The sequence below is a fragment of the Perognathus longimembris genome, chromosome 2, assembly GCF_023159225.1.
Source record: "Perognathus longimembris pacificus isolate PPM17 chromosome 2, ASM2315922v1, whole genome shotgun sequence".
NCBI classification, from domain to species: Eukaryota; Metazoa; Chordata; class Mammalia; order Rodentia; family Heteromyidae; genus Perognathus; species Perognathus longimembris.
In genome coordinates, this window is record NC_063162.1 from 63107267 (window position 1) to 63131364 (window position 24098).

The window sequence follows — 24098 nt, forward strand, 5'->3', positions numbered from 1 at the left end:
TGGAGCCAGCTTTGACCCCCTTCCCAGCCTGGCACATCTTCCAGGCCCAGGGGACTTGGGCAAGGGAAGAGATGGAAGATAGGGTGGGATGTTGGTGGGACCTTGTGGTAGAGGAGAATGACTTGGTAGGTTCTTAGAGCCACCAGGCCTGGCTAGCTCTTCACGAAAAAGCCAGAGCCCCCCTGAATTTTCTGAGATTCCTTTTCTTTGGCCATGTTGCCAGCTCTCCCCAAGAGGGACAGGACTTCAGAAAAGGATACATTGGATTTCTTGAGGCTCCTGTGGACCAGGAGATGGGAGTCAGTGGTGTGCAGGGGTGTCTGCCTGCAGACAGCTGGCTGCCCCCCCCTCCCCGCCCCCATGGTCTGAGACAGGACGGGCTGGAGTGGGCCCATAGTGGCAGTGGCAGGTAAGAGCACAGGCCTTCTGGTCCCAGGGGCAGGCTGAATGTGCTGGCCAACGTGATCCGCAAGGACTTGGAGCAGATCTTCTGCCAGTTTGACCCCAAGCTGGAGGCAGCTGATGAGGTGGGTGCTGTGCCCTGGGCCTGGCACTCTGAGAGGGCCTGGTATTTTGGAATGTGGCCTGGGAGGGTCTGGGCCCAGAGCTTCCTGAGTGAGACAAACCTGGGATGGACTGAGGGGTGTGAGAGGCCCCAAGGCCCCCAGCCTGTGACAGCTGAGAAAGCCCTTAGGTCGTCTGGACCAACCTCTCTGTTTTCTAGTGGAGGTAATTGAACCCCAGAGAATCCCACAGACTTGTCAGGACGTTATTTCAGCCTGTGTGCCTTATCCTGCTTCCAGCATGGAAGGGCAGCTCACCCTTTTGTTGGCCCCATAGAGCTGTGGCAGTCAGATGCTTTCTGTGTCCATAGTCAGCCAAGTATTGGCTTTCCTGTTCTCACTCCTTCTTTGCTCTGTGTCACTGTGCCCTTGGCTATGGTGGGCCCTTAACCTTCACTGCCTTTCCCTCTCCCCTGCCCTGCCCTACTCTTTCCATGTGCTGTTTTCTTTCCTTTTGATGGCTCTCTCTGGGCAGTGAACTTGTCCCTCCTCTGTGTCATTTTTTCCCCCCTTCCCTGCCTCTTTTCTATCCTTTCCCAGCCTGCCGTATGCATGCATGCATATCTGTCTTTCCTTCTAGGGCAAGAGCTGGGACCTTGTCCTCAAAGCCCCAGTGCCCAGCACAATGCTTGGTTTGTTAAAGTGACAGTAACTGCTCCAAGGACACCTAGAGCCCTGTGCTAGTGCAGAGCTAGGACCCACATTGCTGGCTCCCAGCCCAGCTTCTTTCTGCATGCTATTCATTTCCCTCAGGCAACTTTACTTCCCCAAGCCTTAGATGCTCCTGTGTAGAATGATGAAAGCATCTGCCTCAGACTGATTATGAGTTTGTGTCTGTGACAGGGAGTGGGAGAGAGGGAATTGAGTTTGGATAGAAAGCCTAGCCAAAGGTTAGTTTGAAATACTTATAGTTTTTTTAGATTGAAAAAAAATTGGAATGTTACAAAAAAGTAAACAGATAATGAAATATGAACATTGTTTTAAAAACAGTTTGAGCAATGAGAATATGTTTCCACTGTGAGATCTTGTTCTGTGGGCAATTTGGGGTGTGTGCTTGTGTATGCTGAGCTTTGTGATTCTAAGATTGTTCTGTGCAGACGCAAGCATGGCTTTGTCCAGAGGACCTTGGAGCAGCCAGGGCCCTCATGGACGCCTTGCTGTTTTCACTTACCAAGTTGTCATTGTCTCTGAGTATGTGGGCAGCTGGCCCAGTCTTCTCGCAGCTACAGAGCATCCCCTGTGAGTGTTTTCACATGTGTGCAATGACTCAGTGTTAGAACTGAGGATGTGGCAGGCATCAGTGAGCCCACCATGGCCTGTGCACCCCACAGCCCTGGCCTCCCCTGCCTTGTCCAGTCATCTTTGCAACAAGATAGGTGCCACAACGATTTCTTCTATTTTTGTGCTGGTTCTGGGGCTTGAACTCAGGGTCTGGGTGCTGTCCCTGAGCTCTTTTGTTCAAGGCTGGCACTCTAACACTTGAGCCACAGCTCCACTTCTGGCTTTTTTGATGCTTAATTGGAGATGAGTCTCTTGACCAGGATGGCTGAGAACTGCCATCCTCAGAGCTCAGCCTCCTGAGAATCAGCTAGGATTATAGGCATGAGCCACTGGTACCTGTCAATTTCATTTTTAACAAGTGTCCTTGTTATGAGTATAACAGTACTTTCCCATGTCTTTGAACCATTTTATTTCTTGTTCTATAATTTTCTTTCATAGCCTTTGCTCATTTTTTATGGCACATTTTGGCCTTACTAACTTTTTAAAATCTTACTGATTCATAACAACATTTTGCTTATTGAAGATATTAGCCCTTGTTTGTGTCTTACATATATTTTCCTCACCAACACTATGCCTTGATTTTCTTCCCTTATCCCTGACAAATTTAATCTGTTTTTCCTGCCTTATCTCTTATAGATTCTGGGATTTGAATATTGTTTAGAAAATAAACTTTCCACCAGGTGCTGGTGGCTTATACCTGTAATCCCAGCTACTCAGGAGGCTGAGATTTGAGGATCGTGATTTGAAGCCATCCCAGGCAGAAAAGTCTGTGAGACTCTTATCTCCAACTAACTTCTCAGAAAAAGCTGGAAGTGGTGTTGTGGCTCAAGTAGTGCAGTGCTAGCCTTGAGCATAAAGAGTCTTAGGAATAGCGCCCAGGCCCAGAGTTCAAGCCCAAGGGCTGACAAAAAAAAAAAAAAAAAAAAAGAAAGAAAGAAAGAAAGAAAATAAGCCTTCTCACTGAGACCCTAACAAATGGTGGCTTTGAATTACTTTGGTGTAAAGAATGAGGTAGGGATTTGGATCTGGTATTTTCCCAGAGGCCTGGCAAGTGGCTCAACTGATATGAGCTACCCTTCATTTTCTGTAGTAATTGCCAGGAGATACCCCTTTGTCCTGATGCTCTCTCCCTTCTGAGACCAGTCATGATGAGAGGACCATAGCTGATGATGTATAACAGGCTTTGATGAACAAGTAGCTCATGGCCTTTGAGCCACGTTTCAAGATGAGCCTGCCTTCCTCAGTCCACAGTCTGGCATAGGAGAGATGGGCTCATCATGTCCTTCTTTGACCTTCAGGGCTCTGGGGATGTCAAATACCACTTGGGCATGTATCATGAGAGGATCAACCGTGTTACCAACAGAAACATTACACTGTCGCTGGTGGCCAACCCCTCCCATCTGGAAGCTGTGGACCCTGTAGTTCAGGGAAAGACAAAGGCAGAGCAGTTTTACCGTGGGGATGCCCAGGGCAAGAAGGTGAGCTTATTTGGGCCTTGAAGGGCATTCTAGGGGCTGGACTCTGAAGAATTGGACTCTGAGGACCTAGCTGTGAGTGGTAGGCATGGCAGGCTGCATAATTTGGGGCACAGGGCCCTGATGGCTTTTACCCTACCTTGCAGGTCATGTCCATCCTGGTCCATGGGGACGCTGCCTTTGCTGGCCAGGGTGTGGTCTATGAGACCTTCCACCTGAGTGACCTGCCATCTTACACCACTAATGGCACTGTGCACGTTGTGGTCAACAACCAGGTGAGACTATGGGCCCTATGCCTGGCACCTGCATCTGTAGAGTCCATAGCTGTGGGTTCAACCAGCTGAAACAATATTCAGGTCAGGCATGGTGATACATTCCTGTAATCCCAGCACTTGAAAAGCAAAGTCGGAGGATCATGAGTTCAAGGGCAGTCCAAGCTATATAGTAAGACCATATCTCGAAAAAAAATAAACACAAATTGGTGATATAACTCAGTGCAAAGACTTGGATTCAGTCCCTAGCGCCGAAGAAAGAAAGGGAGGGAAAAATCAAGGAAAAAGTTGAGCCAATAAAAAACATGATAGTTTTTTTTTCTATCTTTATTCCCTAAACATGATACATACAGCATTTACATTGTATTCATTTGATAAGTCATCTAGGGAAGGCTTCAAGTACAGGGGATGATATATGTGAGCTTTATGCAAATTTAGCCTCCTATTTTAAGGGACTTGGCCATCCTTGGATTTTCATATCTGAGGGAGATCTGGAACCAGCTCCCTGCAGGTACCCAGGGAGTATAGACAGCACTGAGAAGGTCACAAGGATGAAAGAATACAGCACAGAGGCTAGATGCCGGCTGGATGTGACCTTCTGTGACCTTCTCTCTGCCTCTGTCTTAGGTGGCAGTGTCACATGCCTTTGCTTTAGGTCAGCTGTAGTTAATAGCAACTCATCTCCTGAGTCTAGACATCCCAAGTTAACTGCCTTATTTCAGAGTCATTTAATCTTCCTTGAGTATCACGGGAGGCAGGAGTTCAGTGAGCACTTTACGAAATGTGGGCACTGAGGCTGGAAATTGAAGTGCCTTGCCCACAGCCGTACACTCCCTACTGGACCAGTGAAGAAAAGTGACAGGCAGAGAGAGAAGACATAGTCTCCTTAGGGCCACTGCTGTATATGGGACTGCTACTATGTTGGCTTGTGGGGCCATCCATGTGTTACCCTCTTATGTCCCATGTGTCTCCTGGGGGCCTCTGAGGGGTCCTCATTCACCTCCTTGGTTTGTCTGATCTCTGGGGCCAGCACCATCTATCTAGTTCAAAGTAAGTAGAGTAATGCCAGGAATTGTAGTGTGTGCCTGTAGTCCCAGATATTTGGGAGGCTAAGCAAGAATATTCCGAGCCCAAAGTATGAGGCCAGCCTGGACAACATAGTGAGACCCTGTCCTTCCCCCAAAACAAAAAGACATCAAGCAGAGATGGGTGCTGCAGATTGGCAGATGGATGTACCTCTGCAGATTGGCTTTACCACAGACCCACGAATGGCCCGGTCCTCGCCATACCCCACTGATGTGGCCCGAGTGGTCAACGCACCCATTTTCCATGTGAATGCTGATGACCCTGAGGCCGTCATATACGTGTGTGGCGTGGCTGCTGAGTGGAGGAACACCTTCAACAAGGATGTCGTCGTGGACCTGGTGGGTCTGGAGGATTAAGCTGGGCAGGGGCAGATGGCCCAACCCTGCCACTCTGAACAGGCCAGGTGGGCTTGGGGGTGGCTGAGATCAAGACAGGAGTGAGGGTCCCAGCCCTGCCAAGCAAGCGAGGCAGGTTTGGGTGCTCAACCCTATGTGGGGGCAGGTGGCTGATCCCTGTTGGGTTGAGTTGACCAAGTCTGTACCTCTTCAGCTCCAAATGCTGAGGGTGCTTTTTAGACGGGCCCTAGTTCCACCACATGCCAGCTGTGCCAAGGCCTGGGCCTCTCAATTGGTAGTTGTGATAGTGGCTGCTTTTGAGTATCTCTGGGAGTGCCACCCTGGACACACCCCAGCTTTGCAGCATGGACACTCAAGCATCAGGTCTGGGTGGAGTCTGAGCCCCTGGCCGCCCCCTGCAGGTCTGCTATCGCCGGCGTGGCCACAACGAGATGGATGAGCCCATGTTCACACAGCCACTCATGTACAAACAGATCCACAAGCAGGTGCCTGTGCTGAAGAAGTATGCGGACAAGCTCATCGCCGAGGGCACCGTCACTCTGCAGGAGTTTGAGGTGGGCAGCTGGTCACATGGGCCTTGCACACATGCCTTAATTGGAACCCATGTGTGGGTGTAAATGTTACCAGCTCAGTGCTAGCCACTGAGGATTTAAAGACGTCGTCATCGAAAGACCCCAGTTATTAAGGGGACCGGAGAACTAAGGATTAGAGCATTGCTGTGAGGTGGAGGGAGCTTAGCTTCAGGTAAGAAAGGAGTCCAGCAAGACCTCCTGCAGGACGCAGCCCATGCTGGGCTAATCTTCCAAATTATCTATGGATGTATTGGCCCTTCAACTTCAAGGAACTCAGACAAGGACTGTGAATCAGTCTTTCCTGGGTCTCCCTCAAGCCATTTATTGGACAGAGTAGGCCCACCAGGCTGGGAACACCCCAGGGTTGTCAAGAACTTTAGGATCTGGGCCTCTGGCCATGAGATGCTTGCAAGCCAAGGAGAGAGAGTTCTAGAACTTGGTGAGGGGGACCAGAGCTTATGAATCTGGGTAGACAGCCTCAGGCCAGTCATGACATCCATATCTCCATCCTGATTCTAGGAAGAAATTGCCAAATATGACCGGATCTGTGAAGAGGCATATGGCAGGTCCAAGGATAAAAAGATCTTGCATATAAAGCACTGGCTGGACTCCCCCTGGCCTGGTGAGTGAGTGGCACACAGCTCAAGAAAGCTGGACCTTTTGCACTGGCACTGAAGCAGCCCTGAAAATGCTGTCACTGCCCAGCCAGGATGTCCCTGTGACCCCAGGAAAAGGCTGTTTGCATAGCCATCTTCTTGGGAAGGAAGAGCCTTCCTGATGGGGCAGGGCTGGGTCAGCTGTGACCCCAGGAGCCAGGAGAGGGTGTGGGTCAGCAGTAGTTGCCCACCTGCAGCAGGTGCAAAGGGTGAGTCCAGGTGCTGGTGGGGATAAAGAGGCACAGGCCCCTCAGTCCTGACCAGGGGCAGCGGAGCTCTGCAGTCTGGTATGAATTGAGTTCTGTCCCCTCAGGCTTCTTCAATGTGGACGGGGAGCCCAAGAGCATGACATGTCCTGCCACGGGCATCCCGGAGGACATGCTGACCCACATTGGCAATGTGGCCAGCTCTGTGCCCTTGGAGGACTTTAAGATCCACACAGGTGAGTTGTTAGGCAGGCATTAGCATGGCCACTTTCCCAGACCTGTGTCCCAGGGAGACTGCTGGAGATCCCTGACATGTAGCATATCCCTGTATAGCCTTTGACTGGCTTGATGTCACTCTCCAAACCTCTTTTGTGCTCTGGGGTACCACGACACCCTCCTTGGAGTGGATGTAAGGAGTTGGGAAGATGTGGATGCCATATTCCAGCTGGGGGGTCAGGGACTTGTCTTAGATTGGGCAACTTGGATTTACCAAATAGTTTCTTGGGGTCTCCATGGACCAGGCAGGGGCACAGGGAAGCAAGGAGTTCGTGGAGGGGTGTCTGGCCCTGGAGTATAGGACTGTGCTGGAAGTCCTTCCTACAGTTGCCAGAAAGCAGACCCCAGGTCCCTGGCTGCTGAACCTGGCTAGTGGGTATTTTCTGATTGCGCCCCATGGCTGCCACTGTGGCTTCTGCTTAGAAAGTCTGGGGTCCTGTGGCTGTAGTCCAAGAGGACTCCTCACAGTTTCCTTTGGGAGCCATCTGTCCTGGGGTGCCTGCTGGTGGCTTGGGGCTGAGGCCATGCTGTGTATCACTGTTGTCTATAGCTAGGGAAGGATGGAATTCACACACCTTGCTGTTTGTAATCTTGAATGCATACTTCTATGAGCCTCAGTCTCCTCTTCTGGAAAAAATAAGCACCCCTCCAGGGGTGGCCACAAGGATCCCTGGCAGTGAATGACGGGGCTTCCCTTGCGGAGGAGGCTGTGGCTGTTGGTCCAGGCTATCATGCTGTGTTGGTTGTAGGCCAAGGCAGGGGGGAGCCTTTGTGGGACTGTCCTGCTTTTGCACCAAGGCCCCAGAGCCCAGGTACTTCAGCTGTCCCAGGCGAGGCTCCTTAGGCCCCTTCCTACTGCAGGCCTCTCTCGCATCCTGCGTGGCCGGGCAGACATGACTAAGGAGCGCACAGTGGACTGGGCATTGGCGGAGTACATGGCTTTCGGCTCACTGCTGAAGGAGGGCATCCATGTGCGGCTCAGTGGCCAAGACGTGGAGAGGGGCACGTTCAGGTAAGGACAGAGTGGGCTTGAGGTGAGCCTACGGAGGATCTCTGAGCTCAGCCTAGCAAAGAGGTTCAGCACCCAGTGTCAGCACTGAAGACATAGAAGAGAGAGATGGCCCTTCCTCCTCTGGCTTAGGTAACATAGCAAATACTTCCTATGTCCCAGGCTCAAGTCATCAAAAGCCTGCTGGGCCCCTCCCCACTACCACAACAAGATGACCTTCCACCATAGCACATGTGCTTTGTGTGGACAGGGACCAGGTTGTCGTGACAACCTTCTTGGTGTCACCATCTTGTGGGACCCTGCAGACTTTCTAGGGCAGTGACAAGGTCTACATCCCTCCTGCTGCCCAGATGCCCTGCTTTGAACAGGTGCCACCTTTGCCATCATCTGTCTCTGCTCTGCCTTTCCACAGCCATAGGCACCATGTTCTTCATGACCAGGAGATTGATCGGAGGACGTGTGTTCCTATGAACCATCTGTGGCCTGACCAGGCCCCCTACACGGTGTGCAACAGCTCCCTCTCAGAATACGGAGTCCTAGGTGGGTTGGGTGGACCTGAGGTCCCTGGGGACCAGGGACAACTAGAGGAGAGCTAGAGTCAAGGCCTATTGGGAAGGGGGCAAGGGCTAGATAGCTTAAAGAACCCTTCAGTGGCAGGTACTGGAGATAGCCCTGAGGCGTAGGAAAATAGGAAGTAAGATTAGGTCCAACCTAGAATGCTCAGAGACTGCAGTTGGGAGGCTCTGCATGCCTTTTGGGAGTGGGGGTCTCTGTAGACACCAGAGCTGCTTCAGTGGTCTGTAATCACATGGGCCCAGATAGAAAGCCCTGGGAAGTTCCCTGCCTGGGCTCTGGGTCCTAGCTCTGTGAACTGTCTCTGTGCTTGTCTTTGCCCCTTTGCCTCCGCAGCCCTGCATATCTGTGTGTGTGTGTGTGTGTGTGTGTGTGTGTGTGTGTGTGTGTGTGCACGCACATGCGGGCGTGAGCATGCATGCACATGTGCCTGGTTGGGAATGGTGGCAGATGGGCCTAGTAGTCTCTTCCAGGGTATCTTTGGACCTGGCTCTTGGGCTTGGCACCTGGCCTCGTATGGCATAATAACTAAGGGTAATGTCTTTGGGCAGCTTCTAGCAAGGCCGTCCTGTCCGTTGAGACCCAGGGATCCCTGGGCTTTTCCTGGCCTGTTGCTGAGGATGGATGGGACAGGGCAGGTATATGAGGAAGGGTTGAGTTTGACAGGAGCTGCTGTTACTTGCTGATAGCATGCAACAAGATCCATCTTGGTGTCTTTTCTCTAGGCTTTGAGCTGGGCTATGCTATGGCCAGCCCCAATGCCCTGGTCCTCTGGGAGGCTCAGTTTGGTGACTTTCACAACACAGCCCAGTGCATCATTGACCAGTTCATCAGCACCGGCCAGGCCAAGTGGGTGCGGCACAATGGCATTGTGCTGCTGCTCCCCCATGGCATGGAGGGCATGGTGAGGCTGTGTGGGGGCTGTATTGGGGCTGGCAAGTGGCCTGGGCCATGGAGGGGCTGGCAGGTGGGCTGGAATGGCCAGCTGACCTTTGGCCCCTTGCCAGGGATCTATCTCTGCCTTCCAGGTCTCTGGAGCCTGGGGGAGTCTGCCTTGTGGGCAGATGGGAGACAGTCTCCAGCAGGGTTAGCCTGCCTCTTCTGCCAGGTGGCTGCCTGTTCTTACTCTGCCAGCCCCTTCCCTTTCTGTGGGGAGAGGAAATGGTGTCTACCTCTGGGCCTGCTCCCCAGACGTGTGATTTCCATGTACAATTGGGTCTTAAAGTAGGTGCTCAGTTTGCTCAGTCAGTTGCTGTTTCAGAATGTTCCAGAGAATGTAGCTTTAAAAAAAAAAAAATTAAGCCAGGTGCACATGGCTCATGCCTATAATCCTAGCTACTCAGGAGGCTGAGATCTGAGGATAAAAGTTCAAAGCCAACTTGGACCAGGTCCATGAGACTCTTATCTCCAATTGACCAGCAAAGAGACAGAAGTGGAGCTGTGGTCCAAGTGGTAGAGTACCTGCTTTGAATGAAAAAGCTCAGGGACAGCGCCCAGGACTCACTCTCTCTCTCTCACTCACTCTCTCTCTTTCTCTCTCTCTCTCACACACACACACACACACTCACACTTAATTATCTTTAAATGGTTATACAAAGGAGTTGTAATTCAACATGCCAGTTTATAAGTACAAAGCATCTTGATCTGGCACTCCTTTCATTGTTCTTCCCAATCTCTCCCATCTTTCTGCCTGGGCTGGTTTTGAACCTCAATTCTCAGATCCCACAGCCCCTATTCTTTCCTGTGGGCCAGGCTCCAGAGTGACGAGCACTGGAGCACTGTTTTCTAGTAACAAGACTCCCTGAGCCCAGATGGTGCCATTGTGCTGCAGGCCAGCCTGGACTGCCTTGTATGTGCTTTCAGGGCCCGGAGCACTCTTCGGCACGGCCTGAGAGGTTCCTGCAGATGAGCAATGACGACTCTGATGCCTACCCGGTGAGCTCAGTGACGTGCTGCTGTGTTGCATTGTCTGGGGTCCATGCTGCCCCCTAGACCCCTCTTTCCTCTCCAGGTGTTTACCGAGGACTTTGAGGTGAGCCAGTTATATGACTGCAACTGGATCGTCGTGAACTGCTCCACACCGGCCAGCTACTTTCATGTGCTCCGCCGGCAGATCCTGCTGCCCTTCCGCAAGCCGGTGAGCCAGGGCATGCCTGTCAGCACCTTCGTGGGTGTGCCTGTGATGGGTGTGGCAGGGGCACTGGCAGCTGGACATGTGTTTCTTTTCCAGCTGATTGTCTTCACACCCAAATCTCTGCTGAGGCACCCCGAGGCCAAGTCCAGCTTTGACCAGATGGTGTCAGGTGGGTGCCTGGCCCAGATCTGTGGGGCGGCCATGCATGGCATCTGCCCCCAGGGCTCCTCTGCCCTGTCCTTTCTGTGTCTCCTTTGGCTCTGCAGCAGTTTCTGGCTTAGTCCCCACCAGACAGACACAGCTTAGAAAATGGATGCCATGGCCAGCTCAGATCACTTTGAATGAGTTCCAGGCCCACCAGGCTGTTTTCGGCCAGGGCTTCTCCCAGGAGAGAGCAGCACAGTGCTGCCTGGTTCACTGGACACTAATGTTCATTCATTCATTCATTCATTCATTCAGGTCCCCCTCCAGTAGCTCTTGGTCTCATTGACTTGAGTATGGGGGTCAGTAGAGAGTTGAGGAAGTGTGGGAGTGAGGCCTGTAGTGAAAAGCAGAGCCATCTTGGAACACAGGATGTCCAGTAGCAGGAAAGATCCCTTTCTGGACCTTGTTCTTCGAGGTGCATCTGAGTGCACTTTAAAGCCCTGGGGCTTTGATATTGGCTACAGCTGTTTCCACTCCTTTCCCTGAGATATTGCAAGGTGTCCTTTGTTCTCTGTTTCATCTTTTGAGTTAAGAGGTTTCCAGTGCAATCAATCACAGCCTAAAGGTGGGGTTAATGCAGTGGTCAGAGAGGGCCTAGGACACTGTGGGTGTGTGCAGGAACTGACACCTCTCCGCATGCTGATGCAGGAACCAGCTTCCTGCGGGTGATTCCAGAAGATGGGGCTGCAGCACAGGCTCCTGGGCAGGTGAGGCGGCTCATCTTCTGCACAGGGAAGGTGTACTATGATCTGGTAAAGGAACGGAGCAGTCAGGGCCTGGAGGAGCAAGTGGCCATCACTCGCCTGGAGCAGGTAGGTGTGCTGCAGCCCTGAGCACTCCCTGCCAGGCAGGGCCTAGGATGTGGGACAATGGCAGGGCCAGTTCTGTGGCTCCAGTCCTGTTCTGTGGCCTTGGGACAACTACTCATCCTTGACTATATCCTGTTTCTCCCTGCCACCACAGATCTCTCCATTCCCCTTTGATCTGATCAAGCAGGAGGCAGAGCGGTACCCTGGTGCAGAGCTGGTGTGGTGTCAGGAGGAGCACAAGAATATGGGCTACTATGACTACATCAGCCCACGCTTCATAACCATCCTTGGTCACACTCGGCCCATATGGTACAAGGCTGGCCCTTACCTGCCCCTCACCTCAACTCACAGAGGCTGTGCTACCCCAAACTGCCCTGTGTCCTTTCCTAGTTCATCTTTGAAAACTGCATGAGTCCTGAAGCTCTTCTGTCTGCCTGTAGCAGGTCAGCTTCTTTAGTAGGGCTGGAATATTGTCAGTCCTGTCTCCATGGAAAAGAAACCTTTGGTTTTGTTCTGCAGTCAGAAGTGAATTACAAACCCTCTTGCAGACCTCACCTTCCTTTGGTCTGGACATCTAGCCTAGCTTCCTGGAGTCTTTCTGTTTTCAGCTGTGCCCCAGGGCAGTGGTGGGGTTAGATGTGGTGCATCATGCTCTGAGGTGCTCAGCAACAGCCTATCAGTCCTGTGAGGGGTGAGGGGAGGAGAGCTGAGAACCTCAGACCAGCTCAGTGTGTTTGCCTCCAAAGCCCTTTGTTGTCCAACCCAGTGGCATGGAGGAGCCGTCTCTTCTCCCTGTCCTGTGGCTGGGTGGTTGAGTTTGCCCCAGGCCAGGTAGTCCTCTGTTCCAGTGACTTCTAGGGCAGCCTTCCTCAGATTTACATCCCAACAGTCCTGGGTGAGTTTGGCCTGTCTAGACCCCTCCCATGTCTGTCTTCCTCCAGGTATGTAGGCCGAGAGCCAGCAGCTGCGCCAGCCACAGGGAACAGGAACACTCACCTGGTGTCGCTGAGGAAGTTTCTGGATACTGCCTTTAATCTTCATGCCTTTGAGGGCAAGACATTCTAGAGTGGGGCATGGCCTGCCCAGACCTTGCTATGGGGTCATCTGGGGGGTGAGGTGGGGGGCTCCTGCCCAAGGGGGAACAGCTGGGAGCCCAGGACTGACTGTTCACGTAGGGCCAGAGGGAGGCCAAAAAGGAACTCCATAGCTTCCATGTTAGCTTAGGCCTGTGTCGAGGGTCAGAGGGAGCTAACAGTCAGGATGGAAGTCCACAGGGCTCCTCGAATGTGCTGATCTTTCTGGGGTTATTTTGTGTGGTTGATGTAGAAAGACAGCCACTATTTAGAGCCCTTTGTCACTGGTCGCCCCATGCCAGCAGGCCTGGCTGCCCTTCCTCCCTCTGTGCTCCTCTGTAGGGTCAGAGTTGTTCTGTTTTTTGCTCTTAGGAATAGAGATTTTAGCACCAACAGGCAGAGAAGAGCCATACCTAGTACCTATTGATTTACTATGGGGAGCAAGATGTGACAGCTTTGTGTGGGTGCAGCCATGACTCCCGTTACCAAAGTAGAAAACCAACTAACAGACACAAAAATAAAAATACTCTTAAGAGAGATTTTCTGGTTTTGTTTCTTGTAAAATTGTGGAGGGACATGTGCTATAGAGAGGGTAGGGCATCTGGAGAAAGAAAGACAAACACATATGTTGTTTAGCTCTGTTCCAAGTCCTAGGCTTCTGCATGCTTCAGCCTTTTGCTGGTTCACTTCCAGCCAAGATGCTGAGGCCCTGCAGCACAGAGGCATTCTGCAAATGTCATATATATACATTACATATATGTGTACATCATATATACATTGTATACATACATTCATATATATAGTTGTATGAAGATAGTTCCACATACCAGTTTGTGAGTACATGTTACATATTTTGCAAGTATTATTGACTTGTACTTTAATTCTTCTTTAAGAAAGAGTTAATTTCCTGAAGTATAATTTGTTGTTTTACTGCATTGTGCTGGCACATTCTGGTGGCAGTAACAGGGAGCTGGTCCTCAGCAAATGTCTCCCCTTGCCGTTCTGGAGACGAGTTGATGGGAGGTCATGGCTTACTTGTAACTTGGGCTGGGCTGTGTCTCCACTTGCCCCAGCAGGCCTCTGATAAGGAGCCTGCCCTCAGGAGCCAGCCATCTCCACAGGCTCCACCTGCTCACACCTTCACCTCTGGGGCATTTCCAAGTATGAATTGTAGGGGAGCACAAACTTTTCAGATCAGAATGGTGTGATAACTAAAAATGTGTTTCTAAAAGTAATGTCATAAAGGGACTGGGAATATGGCCTAGTGGTATAGTGCTTGCTGTGCGTACCTGAAACCCTGGGTTCAATTCCTCAGCACCTTGTAATATAGAAAAGGCCAGTGGTACTGTGGCTCAAGTGGTAGAGTGCTAGCCTTAAGCAAAAAGAAGCCAGGGATAGTGCTCAAGTCCCAAATTCAAGCCCCAGTACTGGCAAATAAATTTCTGTTTTTTCCCCCTAGAGGTTGTAAGTTTTAACCCATAGCATAAACATGTTTTTAGTTACTTTGCATGTGGTGCAAGATGAGGGTCAAGATTTTTGTTTCCGTTACTCAAGCTGATGCTGTGCCAAATATTTAAAATGCAACCTTTTATTGACTGAATTTGATACATCTGTGTATGTGGTCAATTGCATGGCAACAAAATTGAGAAAATAGGTGCATATTGACTTGTACTTGAAAGTATAGATTATTCCTGAGGTACGTCAAGAAAGTTAGTGGAGAGTTAAAGATGAGGGGGTTTCATGCTGCTGATAATCACTTCTCCCCCAAATGAATTTGTGGACTCCACGTAATTCCCTCTGAATTATATGAAACTGTTTAATAGACCCTAAAATTTATGCATAAATATTTAGCCCAAACAACTTGAATGGAAAGTAGAAGACTTGCAGTACCTAATTTCAAGATTTTGTATAAAACTACAATAAAAATCTTAAATTTTAGCCAGGCATTGGTGGCTCATGCCTGTAACCCCAGCTACTCAGAAGGCTGAGATCTGAGGATTGTGTTTCAAAACCAACTGAGGCAGGAAAGTCTGTGAAACTCTTATATCCAATTAACCACCAGAAAACCAGAAGTGGAGCTGTGGCTCAAAGGCTCAGGGACAGCACCCGGACCCTGTGTTCAAGCCCTGAACCACCCCCCCCCCCAAAAAAAAAAGAAGTAAAAAAATATCCTGAACTAAAATTTTAATCACTGTACAACTCAGCTTGTATAACTCAGATTACAGTTTTACCTGTCCACCAAGTATCAGTGCTTCTTGGTCAGTCACCCCTCCCATCATTCTCCCTTCCAAAATCTCAGATTTTGGGAGACTGAGATCTGAGGATTTCAATTTGAAGCCAGCCCAGAGAGGAAAGTGAGATTCCTATGTCCAAAAATTGAATTTCTGTCAGGTGCTGGTGGCTCATGCCTGTTATCCTAGCTACTCAGGATGAGTTCAGAGGATCTTGGTTCAATGCCAGCCCAAGCAGGAAAGCCTGTGAGATTCTTATCTCCAATTAAGCATCAAAAAGCCAGAAATAGAGCTGTGGCTCAAGTGGTGGAGCACTAGTCTTGAGCAAAGCAGCTCAGGTCCTGAGTTCAAGTTCTAGGAGTGGAACAAATAAGTTCAATTTCTAATCTTCAACATATTACTATAAAGTTGGCTTTTATACATTTAGAACTATGCCTATCAGCTTTAATGACCTTTAAAAATATATTAGCTTTGCCAGGCCTTGGGACTCACACCTGTAATCCCAGCTAGTTGGGAGGCAGAAATCAAGAGGATCAGGGTTCAAAGCCAGCCTGAGGAAAAAGTTGTTGATAATCCATTGCAACCAATGAGATGGGCATGGTAGGGTGTGCCTGTCACCTTGCTGGGTGAGAAGCATAAGTAGGCAGATCAGCTGAATGTCCGTGGCTCACATCTGTAATCCCAGCTTCTCAGGAGGTTGAAATCTGAGGATCATTCAAAACCAGCCCAGATAGGAAAGTCCATGAGACTCTTATCTCTAATTAACCGGCAAAAGAAAAAGCCAGATTCAAGTGGTAGAGCAATATCCTTGAGAAATATGAAAGCGAGGGAGGGAGGGAGGGAGGGAGGGAGGAAGGAAGGAAGGAAGGAAGGAAGGAAGGAAGGAAGGAAGGAAGGAAGGAAGGAAGGAAGGAAGGAAGGAAGGAAGGAAGGGGAAGGAAGGAAGGATCGATCTCAGGGAAAGTGCCCAGGTCCTGACTTGAAGCCCAGGACCAGTGCAAAAAGAGAAAAAGAAAAAGGAATTAGCAATATTAGTTTCTGTCTCAGTGTATTTTTTTTTCTCTCTATTGAAGACTTTCAACTTATCATTCAACAGGTTCTTGATGTTTTCTCTCTGCATTGCTGAATGCCAGCATCACTCCTCTTACACTTTAGGACTGTAAAACAAGGGTTGCTTGAACTCAAACACTGCAGTGGCCACAATAAGTTTGATAACCAGGGTGGCTCCCAAGTGACTGGTGGATGGATGTGCGCAGAGTATCACCCAATTTGGGATGGAGTGGACAGCAGACAGGTTTGATCACATTACTGAGAATGATATGCAATTTAAAACATGAATTATTTGTTTCTGGAATTTATGAAGAGTGAAACTGTATAAGGGGGACTACTGCCAAATTAGATTTGGCCATGGATACCTATGTACAGGAAAATAGTACATGTATGATTCCATTCCGTACACGTGTGTGCCCATCCTGGGGCTTGAATTTAGGACCTAAGTGCTGTCTCTGATTTTTTTTTGACAAAGTAGTAAGCCTTTATTGTTCTGCCAATAAACAAGTTGATTGCTTCTAGGAAATTAGTCAAAAAGACCAAATCCCATATCCTCATCTGATTTCTCCGACTCTTCCTTGGCTTCAGCCTTGGCTGGGGCAGCGGCAGCAGCAGGAGCAGCAGTGGTGGCAGCAGCCACAGGAGCAACAGCCACAAAGGCAGATGGATCAGCCAAGAAAGCCTTGACCTTTTAGGCAAGTGGGAAAGTGTAGTCAGTCTCCACAGACAAAGCCAGGACCCGCTTATACCCATTGATGATAGAATGAGGCACAGAGGCAACAGTTGGGTAACCAATCTGCAGGCAGACACTGGCCTCCTCCAGGAAGCAGGAATGCAGAGCATCCTCAGTGATGTCAAGCACTTCTGGGTTGTAGATGCTGCCACTGTCAAACACCTGCTGGATGATCAGCCCAAAGGAGAAGGGGGACATGTTGGGCATGTTCAGCAGTGTGGTTTCACTGGCTCTCGCTTTATCTCCGGTCTTTATCAGCTGCACATCACTCAGAATCTCAATGGTGCCCCTGGAGATCTTAGTAGTGATGCCTAGAGTCTGGAAGAAGGAAGTCTTCTCGGGCCCCAGACCAGTGTTCTGAGCTGGCACATTGACTTCACATGGGGCAATGGCACCAGCACGGGGAGCAGCTGCTACCTTATTGGCCAGCAGCATGTCCCTGATCTCAGTAAGGTCCTCCTTGGTGAATACAGAGCCCACATTCCCCCAGATATGAGGCAGCAGTTTCTCCAGAGCTGGGTTGTTTTCCAGGTGCCCTCGAATGGCTTTGCGCATCATGGTGTTCTTGCACCACAGCCTTCCCTCGGAGCAACATCCGGATCTGCTGCATCTGCTTGGACCCCACATTGTCTGCTCCGACAATGAAGCATTTTGAATAATCATCCAAAAGTTGGATGATCTTAATGAAGTAGTTGGATTTCCAGGTCGCCCTGTCTTGCCTGGGCATCATGACAGTGTGTCAGGGATTGCCACATAGGGTTTAAAGACGAGGTCACTCTCACGAGGATGCCTGGTGAAAGCTGTCTCTGATTTTTTGTGCTCAAGGCTAGTGTTCTACCACTTGAGCTCCACTTCCTGTTTTTTGGTAGTTAACTGGAGATAAGAGTCTCACAGACTTTTCTGCCCAGGCTTGCTTTGAACCCGAATCCTCAGATCTCAGTCTCCTGAGTAGTTAGGATTACAGCTGTGAGCTGGATGCCTGGCTCCATCCCTTGTTTGACACATCCACTGGGAGTCTGGAGAGTTTCTGTGGATGGGGACACCACAGACTTACAGATTCTGTGTATGGTGATGCTAGAGAAATCCTAGCTACAGATGAGAAGCCACAGGCTGTGACTAATCTAGGTCTTCTTTAGGTTCAGAACCCCAACTAAACTAGGGTTCTAAGCAGTGAATCCACATCTCAATACTTACCTTTAAGCAGAGACACAGTGTTGATCCTCCATCCCACATGGAGTATTCTCTATCCTGTTATACTAGAAATATGAATTTCTAGGTTCTGCCTCTGGCTTGCCCTGACACTCAGATACCATAGGGATGTGGAAAGACACATTGCCTTTGGTCTTGTTTCTGGTGTCAAGGGCAAGCTATTTTAGAGTGTTCCTCCTTTACAATACAGTCTGTCATTGGGCTGTATTTGGAACAGAAGGTTGACTGAAGGAGGGTGAGTTCTTGAAGGATATCTTAGGCTTTTTCCATCTCAAGCCTCAGGAATGACTAGTGGAGTTGCAGAAACCTCAGGGGATAGCTCATGCAGTGGAGGGATAGAAGAATAGACCCAAGAGGAAATCTTAGATTTCTAATCATGTCCAGTCATCTTGTCAAATTCCAAGAAAGAATATATCTGCTTGGCATGTCGTGAGCCATCTCTCTTTCATGGGATGACTTGACAGTTGACCTAAGACTATGTGCAATGGAGGATGTGTGTGCAATGGAGGATGCACATGTAATGGAGGATATGCATGCTATGGAGGATGCATGCACAATGGAGGATATGTGAGCATGGAGAGTGCATGTGCAGTGGAGGATGTGCGTGCAATGGATGCATGTGCAGTGGAGGATGTGTGTGTAATGGAGGCTACACATGAAATGGAGGATGCACATGCAATGGAAGACACATGTGCAATGGAGGATGTGTGCACAATGGAGGATGCACATGCAATGAAGGATGCATGTGAAGTGGAGGGTGTGTGTGCAGTGGAGGATGCATGTGCAATGGAAAACACATGAAACAGAAGATACGTGTGCAACCAAAGATACATGTGCAATAGAGGATGCACGTGAAATGGAGGACATACATGCCATGAAGGATTCATGGAATGGAGGATGCACTGACAAATAGACTGGTGTATGGTTCTTAGAAAAGGGGGATATAGATGTTAGAAGACCAAAATATAGATGGCCTTTTTTTTTTTTCCAGTCCTGGGGCTTGGACTCAGAGCCTGAGCACTGTCCCCAGCTTCTTTTGCTTGAGACTAGCACTCTACCACTTGAGCCACAGCGCCACTTCGGCTTTTTCTGCTTATGTGGTGCTGAGGAATTGAACCCAGGGGTTTGTGCATTAAGCCACATTCCCAGTCCAGATGCCCATTTTTTGTTTTGTTTTGTTTGTGCTAGTTCTAGGGCTTGAACTCAGGGCCTTGGTGCTGTCACTCTACCATTGAATCACAGCTTCACTTCTGGCTTTTTTTTTTTTTGTAGCTAATTGGAATAAGAATCACATGGGCTTTCCTGCCTGGGCTGGCTTCCAAGTGTGATCTTCAAATCTCAGTTTCCTGAGTAGCTAGGATAACAGGTGTGTGCTACCGGTGCCTAACAGATGCCCATTCTATGCTGCCAATACCAACATCTGATATTTATCTAGTACTTCCATCTTTTTTTGTTATTGTTGTTATAGTAGTAGAATTTGAACTCTGGGCCTGGGTACCTTCTTTGCTCAAGGCTGGTACTCTACCATTTGAGCTACAGCTTCACTTCCAGTTTCTTGGTGGTTAATTAGAGATAAGTCTTATGGACTTTTCTACTCATACTGACTTCAAATCTTTTTTTTTTTTTGGCCAGTCCTGGGGCTTGGACTCAGGCCTGAGCCCTGTCCCTGGCTTCTTTTTGCTCAAGGCTAGCACTCTGCCACTTGAGCCACAGCGCCACTTCTGGCCGTTTTCTGTATATGTGGTGCTGGGAAACTGAACCCAGGGCTTCATGTATAGGAGGCAAGCACTCTAGCCACTAGGCCATATCCCCAGCCCCCTGACTTCAAATCTTGATCCTCAGATCTCAGCCGCCTGAGTGGCAAGGATGAACAGTGAGCCACCAGGGCGTGGCTATTCAGTAGTTTCAAGTTCTGTTTTTTTTTTTTTTTTTAAGTTTTTATTATCAAACTGAATTACAGAGCGGTTACAGTTTCATTCATTAGGCATACATTTCTTGTACTGTTTGTTACCTTGTCCCTCATTCCCCCCTCCCCCCTCCCCTTTCCCTTTCCCCCACCCCCATGAGTTGTTCAGTTCATTTACACCAAACAGTTTTGCAAGTATTGCTTTTGTAGTTTGTCTTTTTTTACCCTGTGTCTCTCGATTTTGGTATTCCCTTTCAATTTCCTAGTTCTAATACCAGTATACACGGTTTCCAATATACTCAGATAAGATACAGAAAAAGTGTAGGTACAACCACAGCAAGGTGATATAAGAAGATCATCAATAATAGAAGCTACAGTTACACATGGCATGTTGAAAGTAGTTACAACTGTGATATAACAATCGTTTCCATAACATGGAGTTCATTTCACTTAGCATTATCTTATATGTTCATAGGAGCATAGCTATTAGGCTCTTGTGATCCTCTACTGTGACTTGCCTAAACCTGTGCTAATTATTCCCTATAAGGGAGACCATAGAGTCCATGTTTCTCTGGGTCTAGCTCACTTCACTTAGTATAACTTTTTCCAAGTCCTTCCATTTCCTTACAAATGGGGCAATGTCATTCTTTCTGATAGAGGCATAAAATTCCATTGTGTATATGTACCACATTTTCCTGATCCATTCATCTACTGAGGGGCATCTGGGTTGGTTCCAGATTCTAGCTATGACAAATTGTGCTGTGATGAACATTGTTGTGCTGGTGGCTTTAGTGTGATTTTGTTTGTGGTCTTTTGGATAGATGCCCAAAAGTGGGACTGCTGGGTCATAGGGGAGTTCTATATTTAACCTTCTGAGGAATCTCCATACTGCTTGCCAGAGTGGCTGAACCAGTTTACATTCCCACCAACAATGAAGTAGGGTTCCCTTTTGGCCACATCCCCTCCAACAATTGTTATTGTTAGTTTTCTTGATATAGGACAGTAATCCCAATATAGACAGAGAAATTAACCCTAAATAGTAAACCAGAATATCAGATCAAGAAATGGGAAGACACAGCTTTTAACAAGATAGTGATAATGAAAGGAACAAATGATCAGCTCTCATTTCTAACTCTCAACATTTTTTTTTTTTTTTTTTTTTTTGGCCAGTCCTGGGCCTTGGACTCAGGGCCTGAGCACTGTCCCTGGCTTCTTCCCGCTCAAGGCTAGCACCCTGCCACTTGAGCCACAGCGCCGCTTCTGGCCGTTTTCTGTATATGTGGTTCTGGGGAATCGAACCCAGGGCCTCGTGTATCCGAGGCAGGCACTCTTGCCACTAGGCTATATCCCCAGCCCCACTCTCAACATTTTTATGGACTTAATTCTCCAATCAAATGACATAGGCTCATAAGTTGGATCAAAAATCAAGATCCATCTTTCTGCTGCCTCCAAGAGTCACCTCTATCCAGCAAAAGTAAACACCTTCTAAAAGTGAAAGGCTGGAATCAAATCTATCAAGCAAATGGCCCCCATAAGCAGGCCAGAGTTGCAATCCTAGTATCAGACAAAATTGACTTCAAATTTAATAAGGTAAGAAGAGACAAAGAAGGTTACTACATACTAGTAAAAGGATCTCTCCTACAGGAAGATATAACCATCCTAAATATCTACATACCACATACAGGAGCACCCAACTTCATCAAACAAACACAACTGACTCTAAAAACACTCATAGACCCAAACACATTGATAGTTGGGAACTTTCACTATCACCTCTGGACAGATCAACCTGCCAAAAACTGAACAAAGAAACCACAGAACTAAATTGCATAGACCAACAAGACTTAACCAACATCTACAGAATATTCCACCCAGCAACAACAGAATACACATTCTTCTCAGAGGCACATGGAACATTCTCCAAAATAGATCACATCGTAGGGCACAAAGAAAATCTGTACAAATTCAGAAGTATCAAAACCATTCCCTGCATTCTCTCAGACCACAATGGAATAAAATTAGAGCTCAATTCAAACAGCCACCACAGAAAAGCCTACAATTCATGGAGACTAAACAACACACTGCTGAACCATCAGTGGGTCATTGAAGAAATTAAAATGGAAATTCAAATGTTTATGGAATTCAACCAAGATGAGGACACAAAGTACCAGCTCCTTTGGGACACAGCAAAGGCAGTACTCAGAGGAAAATTTATATCTCTGAGCGCATACACCAACAAGCTGGAGAAACAGCAACTCAATAATTCAAGTTCTGTTTTGTGGTCCCTTTCACTTAGTAATGTCTCTCATCCTCACCACACTGCAGGAGGCATGAGTTACTTTCATGCTATTACGATGTCAAGGGCTCAGAGAGTGTCAGCCAGTAGTCACATGCAGATGGTGGAATCTTCATAGATGGTTATGTGAATTAAGAAGGGCCATGTAGGGCGAGCTCTCAATCCATGGCAGGTGCTCAGTGCCCAGCCAAGTTGGCTAATGTGGGTGCCTTGAAGCATAGTAGATTTTTCTCCATAGGTGGGAAATGAGAGCGAAGGCAATAAGCTGCTTTCTCTTTGAATAGCGAAATAACTTTCCATCATGGTTCAGTGCAAGGGAAAGCTCAAAGTTTGGAGGCTGGCATGGACCTGTCACAAATTATCTACCTCTGCATGCTGCTTGTCACTTCTCTTTCTAGCTGAAGTACAAAATGAAAACAGCCTGTGATCATTTCCTTATCAAGCTGTGGGACTCAGAAAGAAGAGTCAGAGAAAACAGAGGCTTGGCTTTAATGAGGTGCATCCTAAAAACAAATGTTTTTTTTTTTTCCTAATGGAAAAAAGTATGTCCTTGAGTACAAATGAGAAAGCACAAAAACAAATAAATAGTAATCTCTAATATCTAACCAGCCTTGAGTGAAACAGCCAAGCAAGAATGCAAGACCCTGTGTTCAAGCGCCAGTACTGGTACAAAATCAATAATAAGGGAGGAGGTGCCATTATTATTATTCCCATTTTATACATACAGAAATTGAGACTGAGCAATATTTCCTTAACCCTAGTAGTAAGGAGGGCGTTGGGATTCATGCCCCACCTTAAAATCTCCTGCACCTCAGAACTGCTCAGATTGGATGACTGACCAAGAAAACAGCAATTTAATCAGTTTTCCACATCCCTGTGCCATAAAATAGCATACATTAATTGGGTGCCAGTGGCTTATGCCTGTAATCCTCGCTACTCAGGAAGCTGAGGTTTGAAGGTTGAGCTTAGAAGCCAGCCCAGTCAGGAAAGACTTTTATCTCCAGCTAACCTCCAAAAACTGGAATTGAAGCTGCAGCTCCAGTGGTAGACCACCAGCCTTGAGTACAAAAGCTCAGAGTTCAAGCCCCAGGACTGGCACACACATATACACACACACACTCTAAAATAACATGCATGCTACTTTGTGAACAAGCGTTTAAGTATTTTCCTAAATGTATATCCCAGACTTGTGTTTTGTAAAGGGTTTAGGAGCACATTGCTGCATCTTGCAGCCTGTTGCAATGTGTGGGGCCAGGAATGAAGGCAGGCAAACCATAATGTCTGGAAATCAGTGGCAAGCGCTTTGGCCCATGAGGAGATTGTTACCTAGATCTACCACAGTGACCATCATTATTCTCAGGAAAACCTCTCCAAACATGCACTGCTGTTCCTTTACCAATCATCCTCACAAGTTTTAATGCCTTCTCCATGTCCAGTGATGAGAGTCCTTGCGTTCAGCCATTTTCTTCCCTGGTCATCAGCTTGTCTGAGCCATTTTCTCAGCTTATTTTGGGTCACCAGACCTGAGTCTGAACCCTGAGTCTCCGCCAGCCAGTTGCAGGCTAGAGAGGTTGCCTTCACTCTAAAATACTGTTTGCATTACAGAGTGCAACACAGCTGGAACAGACAGTTCTGGTTGTTTTCTCATAAAGAAATGACAAATGAGTGAGATGATGGATAATACGTATCTGATCAATGCATGTGTATTCACATATGGAAACATAGCACTGTGCTTCAAAAAGATATGTAATTATTACTCACCAATCAAACTATATCTGTTGTAGCTCTCAGGTGGGGAACTCCTCAGCATTTTCAAAAGCCTGGGTTGGCTTCTGCTGTCAGGAATCAGGGTGAGGCCCTCTGGGATGGAGGAGGGATTAGGCGCTGCCAGGACAAAACAAGGATTGTTTGCAATCAAGATTGTGGAGAACCATGGTGAAAAGAGCTGGACTGGGCAGGTGAGATGTGTAGAGTCATGGGAGACACCTTGCAAGAGGGAGAGCCCCATTTTGCTTTTTTATTTTTGGTGCCAATCTTGGGGCTTGAACTCTGGGCTTGAACACTGCCTCTCATCTTCTTTTGCTCAAGGCTTGCACCCTACCACTTGAGCCACAGAACCACTTCTGGC

At 48.2% G+C, this 24098-nt stretch overlaps 1 protein-coding gene and 1 pseudogene across 1 annotated transcript in view; one reads left to right on the forward strand and one right to left on the reverse strand.

Annotated features, from left to right (window-relative positions):
- The window catches only part of Ogdhl (oxoglutarate dehydrogenase L), a 30851-nt gene extending 18300 nt beyond the window's left edge, over window positions 1-12551 (forward strand). Inside the window, exons 9-24 of the mRNA XM_048339296.1 lie at window positions 437-527; window positions 3143-3322; window positions 3466-3594; window positions 4836-5015; window positions 5435-5587; window positions 6125-6227; window positions 6575-6703; window positions 7605-7755; window positions 8165-8292; window positions 9051-9229; window positions 10189-10260; window positions 10337-10462; window positions 10556-10628; window positions 11312-11475; window positions 11627-11781; window positions 12414-12551. Of these exons, the coding sequence (XP_048195253.1) occupies window positions 437-527; window positions 3143-3322; window positions 3466-3594; window positions 4836-5015; window positions 5435-5587; window positions 6125-6227; window positions 6575-6703; window positions 7605-7755; window positions 8165-8292; window positions 9051-9229; window positions 10189-10260; window positions 10337-10462; window positions 10556-10628; window positions 11312-11475; window positions 11627-11781; window positions 12414-12537 (2137 nt within the window). The 3' untranslated portion in view covers window positions 12538-12551. The remainder of the gene's footprint in view (window positions 1-436; window positions 528-3142; window positions 3323-3465; window positions 3595-4835; window positions 5016-5434; window positions 5588-6124; window positions 6228-6574; window positions 6704-7604; window positions 7756-8164; window positions 8293-9050; window positions 9230-10188; window positions 10261-10336; window positions 10463-10555; window positions 10629-11311; window positions 11476-11626; window positions 11782-12413) is intronic.
- Window positions 12552-16317: 3766 nt separating this feature from the next.
- On the reverse strand, window positions 16318-17286 carry LOC125346599 (annotated as a pseudogene).
- Between the last annotated feature and the right edge of the window lie 6812 nt (window positions 17287-24098).